General features: G+C 30.1%; 2 protein-coding genes across 2 annotated transcripts; both read right to left on the reverse strand.

Moving 5' to 3' along the window:
- Positions 1–43: 43 nt before the first annotated feature.
- LOC108912216 (cuticle protein 16.5-like) lies at positions 44–6,771 on the reverse strand. The gene is made up of 3 exons (XM_018717395.2): positions 6,745–6,771; positions 6,045–6,251; positions 44–395 (listed from the first exon to the last, which is right to left on the reverse strand). Exons 1-3 carry the CDS (start codon positions 6,754–6,756, stop codon positions 144–146), a joined length of 471 nt encoding a protein of 156 aa, XP_018572911.2. The 5' UTR covers positions 6,757–6,771; the 3' UTR covers positions 44–143.
- Positions 6,772–8,712: 1,941 nt separating this feature from the next.
- LOC108912217 (neuropeptide-like 3) lies at positions 8,713–9,653 on the reverse strand. The gene is made up of 2 exons (XM_018717396.1): positions 9,542–9,653; positions 8,713–8,975 (listed from the first exon to the last, which is right to left on the reverse strand). Exons 1-2 carry the CDS (start codon positions 9,551–9,553, stop codon positions 8,760–8,762), a joined length of 228 nt encoding a protein of 75 aa, XP_018572912.1. The 5' UTR covers positions 9,554–9,653; the 3' UTR covers positions 8,713–8,759.
- Positions 9,654–10,220: the final 567 nt, after the last annotated feature.

Raw genomic sequence — 10,220 nt, forward strand, 5'->3', positions numbered from 1 at the left:
CAAAATGTGTTAATATAATTTTTTTATTTGTTTAAAAAATCAGTTAAAGAATAAATAAATTTATTAATGTAATAAAACAATTATTAATACGATTACATTAAAAATAATAAATTAACTGATCCTTCGATTCGTTCGACACTTTTCTAAACCACGACAGCGGTGTAAGGTGAATATGCCACGTAGTCAGCTGGATAGACGTATTCTGGAGTATATACGTAATCAGCATAAGCCACAGGGGCGGCGTATGCCGCGGAGTAAGCTACGCCAGGGGCGGCGACAAGGGGTGATGTGTATGCGATAAATTGGGGTTTTGGAGCTGGTTTTGGTCCGGGTTTGGCTTCTGGAGCGGGAACTGGAGATGCACAGGCGAGAGCCAAGGAGGCAGCAAGAACGAACTGTAAAAAAAAATATATGTTTAAAAAGGAACAAATGGGTTCTGTTAGAAATTGAAAACAATTGCCCAATTCAAGTTGTTCGTATACTGTTATTATATTAATATGTATATTTAAAGAATAAATTAGAATATTGTAAAAACTGAAGTTGATATTTAACTTATAATAATTAATTATTAAATTGTTAATTTAATTAATTAATTTATTAACAAAAAATTTAACTTTTTGTATTTTTTTTCTTAATTGCAGGATGATGTAATATAATTTAGTAGGCAGCTTAAGTTTTTAATTGTCCATAAACGTTCGTACACTTCGTGGACTTTTTTTACATACAGTGGCGTAGTTTCGGGGGTGAATTTAATCATTTTTACCCGCAACTTTTTTTCTTCCAAAGTATCTCAAATTTTGCGTCACCAAAGGCTTTACAAAATTAGTTTCTTGCAATACCACGTACCACGAGTCATATTACATCAAGTTACATCTTTTCATTAATTTTCAACTTTCTATGTATCGAAAACAAATTATTTCCAAAGATAAGAACTTATTCATAACATTATGATGTAGAAATTCATCACTAAACTTTAATCACTTTAGTAAACATATTGAAACGAATGAAGAAAAACTGTACTTACAAATTTCATCATTTTTGATCAGTCACTTGAAGTGCTTCAAAACCACACAATTTAACTGAAGATCGTTATAACTTGTAACTATTTATAATCAATTAATAAATGGAGCTTTGTTAGGTGGGTTTTATTAACCTTTGTTTGTCGGTCATTGTCAAAATGTAGCTTAGACTAAAATGCATGTACAAGGTGATAAATTGTACCATGTCGGAATATAAATTTTACTATTGGACAACATAATGCGAATACTTGTTCCGTGCTTTGAATATTTAACTGGATATACAGAGGGTGATTGATAATTATGTGCAAATAATTCTATCAAAGATTCCTCGGCATCTGAGCATCTTGTTTGAAAGGAATATTTCATTGACAGAATTTAACAACCTACATCATTGATGCCAATTTTAGTCAGTATACAAATATTGATATTAAAAAGATTTACACTTTCTCTGAAACACATTTTTTAACTGTATGTACATAAGTTGTTGACAATTATACATGAACTAAAACATCATAAAGTACATGCTGATTATTACATTATATTACACTTTTGTGTTCATAATTTTAAGTTTAAACAGCCAAAAAATTAAACCCTGAATCCTTAGTTACATATTTAATTACGCTTAGATAATTTTAAGACGTGGTTTTCTCAGAGAACAAATTTATTTCTTGTTGGCTCGTGGTCTTGTCTGCACTTCAAAATGTTTAAAATCGTAAGTCATTTTCATTAAACAGATTATTAATGTGTACATATTTTTTTATTTACCAATTTTTCCGGAAACAGTGTTATAAAATTAATTATATTATTTTACAGATCATGTTCGTGGTGATTGTGGCAGTAATAGCGGCCTCTCCTGTCTCTGAGATTCAACCACAGTCCGAAATTGATGATGCTGCTCCTCCACAAGCTCCTTCTGCACCAGATTCAGTTGAAGTAGAGCGAGTAAAATATCTAAATTACGCGGTTCGCTCTTCCTATGATTCGCAGTTTGTTGAATATGTTCCTTATGGGCATGGCTTCATATTGATGTAAATTAGAGATAAAATAAGGTATTTCAAAAAATAATTATATTGATTATTGATAATCCCTTAAGTTATGTCAGTTTTTTTCTAAATGCTTTTGGAAATAGGTAAAATTAAAATTAAGTTTTGTAATTTGTTACCCTGATTACACATCAATTACACGTTGTTTAAGGAAATAAAGATTTATTTTTAGAAAATGCCATTTTTTATTTCAATGTATCTGCCTTTACGATATTTATTGATTTTTATCAGGTATTTTTTATCTTCACTTTATTGCTTATGCATTATTTGCTTGATTAACAGATGGACTGCATAATTTTTAACCCATAGATCCTTGCGATTTTTAAAATTCTACATAAATAAACATATGTCACTATAATTTATTTCCCTCTCTTCATATGACTAAAATTGGTTTTTAGACATACCTACATACGTAAAAGTTGATTTTCCTAAAATGATTTTGTATCACTCATACAAGTGGTTAATATATTTCGTTATTTTGATTTATAATACTCGTACTTTTACATTTGCCATTGTTTCCAAATGAGACATTATTATAAGAGATAATATATTAAAGGACGTCAGTTTATCGTTTGTTATCGCCTTCGAAGTATTATTAGTATAGCCTTGAAACTGATAACGACTAGAGAAATAGCAGAGAAAGTCTTAGAATTTCCATTGAGATTATATCTCAGTTATTGTTACTGTGCTTATATTTTCTTTATTTTATCATCGCCCATTCATTATAATAATTCCACGTAGCACACAAAGCAGGGTAAATAGTTTGTGCAAACAATACGTATAATATGGTAAAGCGGATAATTAGAGAAAAGCTGAATTGACCTTGGCTATAATGAAATTAGATTATCTTAATAAATTTCACATAAATTAATTTTTTATTTTTCTTAAAAAGCTACAAAGTTTGATATACAGCCTAATAGTTGTCCAATGATGTCATTCATGATTACCGTACTAAAAAACCTAATATTCAAATTATATTTCTCGTTCTGTATGGGGATAAACAAATTTTATGATACGTACAGCTCTATGTTTTCTAATCTTTTAGCTGTTTTATAGATCGAATAAAATTATCATTGGCATAAATGTTACAAAAAATGAGGTAAAAATAGCAAAACACAGATGAATAAAGCTTTTTTACGATAAATAAATGTATACAATACATATAATATTTATTTATATATAGAATAAGCTTCATCCCAATTATTTTTAAAATATTTACCAGTCCCTAATTAATTAGTGTTTGATACGCAACTTGTAATTGATTTATATGACTAATTATTTAAAAAATAAGCTTGACTGAATAACGATTAGATTAAATTTAAATAATGAGTAGTCCTCTATTAAAATATTAACTTTTAACGTTAATCTAATAAAATTTATTATTAGAAATAGCAATTATTTTGTGACTGAGAAAACTGACCGTACTGAAATTTTTTCAAAAAAAAAAGAAGCACGAACTACTTTGTAACCTAAAAAAATATAATTGTAACTGTAACTAAGTTATATTATCTATTAAATCATTGACTGAATACTAAATGACTTTGTATACATTTAATTGCTCAAGTAACAATTCAAAAGGTGTTCCTCATGGTTTTTCCACGGCTCTTTAACGCAACATAATCCTTCCAAGCCTTAGAAATGGAGTGTTTCATTAATCCATAAACAATTATTAATCATTAATAGATAGGTAACCTTTGTTATACCTAGAAGTGTTAATCAATGAAATTATTTGTCGGACCGCCTTATGAATACCAAATATTCTTATTTGTATACGCGCTAACAATGCCATATTATACGTGATGATCTAGAGGTGCCTATATTCTTTAATATATAAACATGAAAAATGTGAATTATCGTCAGTAGCTGTCACAGAGCAACCGACATCAAAATGTTCAAGCAAGTGAGTGGTACAAACAGTTTGAGGTTTTACTATGATCCCCAAAGATTGCTGTTATTTATTTCATAGTATGAATATGTGAAATGTTCTAGTGCTAATTATTTGTTAGTGAAAATATTCAGGTTTTAATGGGGAAAATTTAATAGACGTATGATAAAAGAAAAAGTTTATATAAACTTCCTTTTCTAGATAGAAAGTGTTAAATTTTCAAAAACTATTTGGCCGATTTTTATCAAACTTGGAACGTTTATAGGAGACTTAATTTGAAGTAATTAAATTACAAAGGTGGCGCTGAGGCATCGTAACTAGACATTTTAAAGGAAAAATAGAGCACGCCACTTCCCTTTTATAAATTTGGTATTATTTTTAGATTTACGGTGCTTTCTTCCAATAAAATGTAATTGCGTTGTTGAAAATCTACGGAAAAATATTATTTTGTATATAAATATTTATAAAATGCTCAGATCTTTAGTCAAAATGTGTTTCCATTATTTCATAACGAGGATATTTGTATCTTTTTTTTGTTTTTACGTTTACAATGCAAGTTTTTATATACTAACTCGCTACTCTCTATTTTGAAATAATATTGCTTTATAGTAGTTACAGTAATTGAAAGCAAAAACACACTGAATTTTGAGAATTGTCATCTCTTACTACAAATTTTATCCAAAACGAATTTACAATTTACAATTTAACAATTTAACAATTTACAATTTACAATTACAATTTACAATTTACAATTTACAATTTACAATTTACACTTTACACTTTACAATTTACAATTTACAATTTACAATTTACAATTTAGAATTTACAATTTACAATTTACAATTTACAATTTACTGATATTTTTGCAGGTCATTGTCAACGTCCTTTTGGGCATTTCGCTTGTCCGTTCCGCACCAGCTGCCAAACCTGCCCCAAACCCAACGTTCTTCAGCAGCCATATCCACTACTCAGAACCCGTGGTTATTTCCTACGATTCGTTGCCTTTGGTGTACGATAACTACGTCGTTCCTGAGGTAGTGGCAGAGGAATATATCGATGGCTTCCATGACATTGACTACCATCACCATATCGTGGTTTAATTAATCGCTAAATTAATGTAATAAATGTAGTTACGTAGTTTTATAAGCTTATTTATAATATTTAAATATATTATATCAAATAGGAATATTTAAGTGTCGTGTTTGATCCTTGATGTGTCAGTATGGAATTTTAAAATTCAAAATTAATGTGTTCATTAAATAAAAACTACCTACATTTTTTTAAATATGATCTAAAACATAAAGTGATTTTAATGAAAGAACATCGGAATTTTTGTCTACACTAAATTGGACTGAGTGGAGAAACTTTTTATTCCAATGTATTTTAAAGCACAGAACATGATTCTGATACTGATTAAGTTTTCTAGTTTCTTCTATATAAGCATTTTGAACAAAACAAAAACAAAAATCTTCAACTTTTTAGTTCCGCAGTCAAAAATTCAGCAACATCTTTGGAAACTTTATTTTTCTAATCAGATCATTCAATTCTTTAATCCATTTCCATTCAATATTAATTACTTCTAGTTTTGTTTGCTCGTATCACTGAAGAAACATTAGGTAGTAGTCGATTCCTGATTGTGGTATCAACCATACAATTGGTTTTGTGTATTTCAACACATCTTTTCTGGTTTTTCCACTAATAAAGTTTGGTATAACAAGATCTAAACCTGCTATCAGTAAAGTGTTCAAATTCATTAGATTAAGTCTTTATCTCCAAACAAATTTTTTCCAAGCATTGTTGATACTCCTTTGTCGCCTTTTCCACAATTTTTTTCGGGATTTTCAGCAATTTCTAAGGATTTACTGAAATACTGTTTGACTTGCAATAAAAGTAATGATAGATTTGGACAGTGGGGTATCTAGGTCAACCCACTTTTTTTATTTCGTGTGCCTATGTTATAAGAGAAGTTGTTTGAAAGACCAATTTATTCTGTTCTATGGAACTGATTATATGAAAAATGAAAACATTCCACAGGAGCAGAAGATTAAAAAACAGAAGTTTTGCAACTACTTTATTAAAATATTTTCCTTAATTTTACCAAACATAGGGGGAGTATCCACCGTATACGGATGGGGCAACGTATCCAGAGTATGCTGGTGCGGCATAGCTTACTACGGGTGCGCTAACTACTGGAGCGGCATAGCTGTAGGCAGGGGCGGCGGCTACGAAGGGCGCGGAATAGGCAAGACCTGGTTTTGGGTTGGGGGCGGCAAAAGCTATGGCCAAGATGGCGAAGAAAACGCACTGAAAATAAAAAAAATATTTTTCAGAAGTACATAATATAGTCGATTAGACTAGACTAAATATTTTTTGTAGTGAATAATGATGCCGACTGCTGATTTATGTTTTCAAAATAAATTAGGAAACGTGTAATTTTCTCTCAAAATGACTCCTAAGGACTCTACGATCCTTCTAAGATTGGAAGTGAACCCAATTTTTCATCAATTATTGAAGAACCATTGAAGGTATTGACTTTAACAGTGATCAAAAGGGTTTCAGTTGTTAGAAAAAGTTATTTTTCAATAAATAAAATGTTTTCCGCATTTTCCATCAAAATTTTTGTGCTTTTTTTTTTCTAGAAATGTACCGTTTATAGTTAAGAATACAAAAAATTCTGAATCTTTAAAAAAGTATACCTTTTGTCAATGTTTTTGAAAATTCGTCAAAAATAACAGTAAAAATAATGTAATGAATTACCACCAATGTATATAAAAAGTGTATTACAAAATGTACTTACAAGCTTGAACATGTTGAGCTGATTTCAGTTGATAGTGGACGAACTGATTGACGATTCCGAAATTTCGTCTTGTATTTATACGGATAGGGTTCGGAATTTTTAAGGTCAAATTTTGAAGAAGTGGGCCGGATTTTTCAAGATTTTTACGCGATAGACACGAAATAATTTATTATGTTGAATAATATTTTATAATATCATAAATTAAAAAAAAATAAGTTAAACGACCGCATGCGTGGCAATTTTCATATTAATGTTGTACTTATTAGGCGAATTAGTGGCAGACCATACATAAATTAACAACTAGTTCGTTAAGAAATGTTAACAGAATGATAAAGGACAGGTGCCAAACGGATATTGTTTGCTATCATTCAAGAAAGATCCAATACTTTGTTTCGTTTTCTCATGTGTTATATATTTTAATTTCATTTAACAATTAAAATTATTTTCTAGGAGTAAAGTTATAATTTTTTTATTTAACTTTGGAAAAAAGTATTATTCGTAAAATATAGGTCCTATAGTTTCATCATTATTTTTAGAATTAAATTCTGAATAAGCCTATCATCAAATAGTTCTTTGATTAAAGAATGTTAATCTGAAAGAAGTTTTCTACTAAAAACTACACAATTAATCTTGTCACATTTAATCTACAATAATTATATTTTACTATATATTCATTTAATAAATTAGAAGATAGACCTAAATGACCGACAAGCTGGTGTCTTAAAATATTCTTCTGAATATATTAGTCTTTTTAATCTTTGACATTTTGCAAATAACGTAAAAAAACTGTCGCAGAAATGTAAATTCTGTCTTTGATTATACGCATTTAGCTAATATTTACCTAATTTTGATGGCTTTCGTCAGTACTTTAAAAGTGTCCGCAAATTAATTAAAATTAGATACCTAAATCCAAATAAATTCCCATAAGCATCCATATTTAATCATTTGTTGTTATGAAGAATTGAAGCTGAACAGTACAATTAAAATATAGAACTGTATAATTTAATTTTTCATAGATATTTCTCACATTGAACTTAAACAAGATTCAATGAGGACAGGTAGCACCAATATAATTCAACATAAAGACCTAGCAAGACAGGATACAGGATGTCTAGAATACTTAACACCGATTTGTTACTTCTACATATTGCAGTGTAGTACAGGGTATCGCAAAAAAAAACAGTGACAGTACAGTAGCGAAAGATTTCTGAGGTAAAAATAATTCAATGTAAGTAAATTTGAAGAAAATCTTTGATCCTTCCTCTAAAATTAAATCCTTTGATGATTGAGATTTTTGAAGGAAAATGATCGGAAGATGCCTAAAGCCAGTTTATCTTAAAATGGTTAGTTTTCGAATAAAAAGAAAAGATTTCCTTTTAAGGAGATGAATATGTTGTAATACATACTTTTTACTATACATACTACTTTTTACTATACATGAATTAATTCAAAAGCAGGAGGAACGTAAAATATATTTCCCTAATTACATATTTTAAATCCATCTCCTTAAAGCTACAAAATAACATAGCTGCTAACATCTTTCAATTTTTTTGAAGTAGCAAATTTAATCTCCTCTTTTTATTCAATATCTAACAATTTTAAGAGAAATTGAAGAGATGTTTTTCTGCGTAAAATCAAGAGCTGAATTCCTCAAAATATCTATAGACGGGGAGAAATATTGTCAAAAAAAATTAACTACACTACCTGACTTTTATTGCTGCTCATGCCCTTGTAGCATATACCAAATATGAATCAGATACCTTAAGTCAGTTCTCACATATTGATAGAAATATCAGGTTTATGAGAATAACCAGAATAAATAAGAAACCAACAGTAGGAAAGAACTGTGGAGTTAGACATTTTTTGCATTTTGCATTTGCCGAGATTTTTAGTAAAACATTTTTGAATTCGTCTGAAATAGCTCAAAGTTTTTAAAATAGACGTGGGCCTTTTAAGAAAACACAGTTGTACGTTTTATTTATGCATTTTTTATTTTGTTAATACTAAAGCGGAGTTTACACCACGACGTAGGGAGAGTATCCGTAGGGGTAGTGGCCGTAAGAGTAGACGGATGGGGCAACGTAGCTGGAGTAGGTCAAGGGGGCGGCGACGCTGACGGCGGGGGCGACCACTGCTGGGGCGGTGTAAGCTATTGCCCCTAAGCTAGCTTTAGGCTTGGGTTCGGGAGCTGGTAAAGCCAAGGCGACGGCCAGGATAGCGAAGAAAGCGCACTGGAATAAAAAAAAAGTAAATTAAAAATACGTAAAAGTAACTAGATTACGTGTCTTAGTACACAGTACCATAAATTCAGTGCTGATAGAATACAAAAAAAATAATACTACTTTTTCGAGTAAATCGTGACTCTATCGTCTTTTGTTTGTGAGCTATATTGTGTCAGAGACGATACATACTGCCAGAAATCTAACCTCAAAAAAGGTATGTCATAAAATGTCACTGTAAAAGTCAAGTAATTAGAGACCTCTAGTAAATTATACTGACTTATTTAGCACCTTTAAAAGCATATATGTATGTAATAAAAAAAATATATTTTTGTAGCCCTCCATCACTATGTCCGTGGTGCTTAGGAAAAAGTGTTACTAATTTTTAATATTCTATTAGCCCTGAATCGTTCGCACATTTTCCAAAACACCCTATATAAGAACGTACATTTTAATTTACTTCACATTTGAAATATTCTTAACAACTAATGTTAACAATTTCCACCGATTTTCTCCCACAATGAGATTTGTTGTTAATAGCTCTAGTTGTTAATACAAATGCACTCGGAACTACTTACAAGTTTGAACATGTTGCTGATTGTTGGTTTCAGTTTGCAGACGTTGAACTGATGGTCTGTGTACAAACTCAACTTGTATTTATACTTGCTTTGAGGGTTTGGATTCTTTAAGGTCAGGCCTTGATCAAGTGGGCTGAATTTTTAAGCGTTTTAACAGGACGCAAATGTAGATTTGCTCTTTTTAAATAATATGTAGTTTGCGTGAACGACATATTTGAGGCAAGGTAGTGAATTCTACATATTTGGAAACTGGTACATCATGGAAAATTTGAAAAATAAAATGCGTAAAATGCGCAATTGCTATTATTATTTATTTTTTAAACAAGCTGTTAAACGTCTGATTCAGATTTTTTATAATCCTTTACCGAATGTTGTTTTTGTAGGAGTTGTCTAGATTTTCGACAGTATTTCACGAACATCATAAGAAATTTTTTACTGGAGTTTAAAAATTTTGTATACAGGGTGTTTCCAGGAGTATAGTTTCTCATATATATCCCTTAATTAATAGTTCTATCAACATTTGGCGTAAGGAGCATTTAAAATAAATTTTTAATTCGAATTGGAATTTATTTCTGTGAAGATAATTACAATGTTGTTACATGTTATACAGTTTGTGTTAATACCATCGTTTTTTCTTAGTAAATCTAAGATGACTTTCGTAAGAAAATAATTTGTTATT

Source organism: Anoplophora glabripennis, unplaced genomic scaffold (assembly GCF_000390285.2).
Source record: "Anoplophora glabripennis isolate ALB-LARVAE unplaced genomic scaffold, Agla_2.0 scaffold215, whole genome shotgun sequence".
Lineage (NCBI taxonomy): Eukaryota > Metazoa > Arthropoda > Insecta > Coleoptera > Cerambycidae > Anoplophora > Anoplophora glabripennis.

Bases quoted from the DNA above. Each gene is read 5' to 3' on its own strand.
- LOC108912216 (XM_018717395.2), bottom strand. The intron at 396-6,044 runs TAAAATTAAGGA...TTTTTTTTACAG, and splicing joins GATACTCCCCCTATGTTTGG to TTCGTTCTTGCTGCCTCCTT.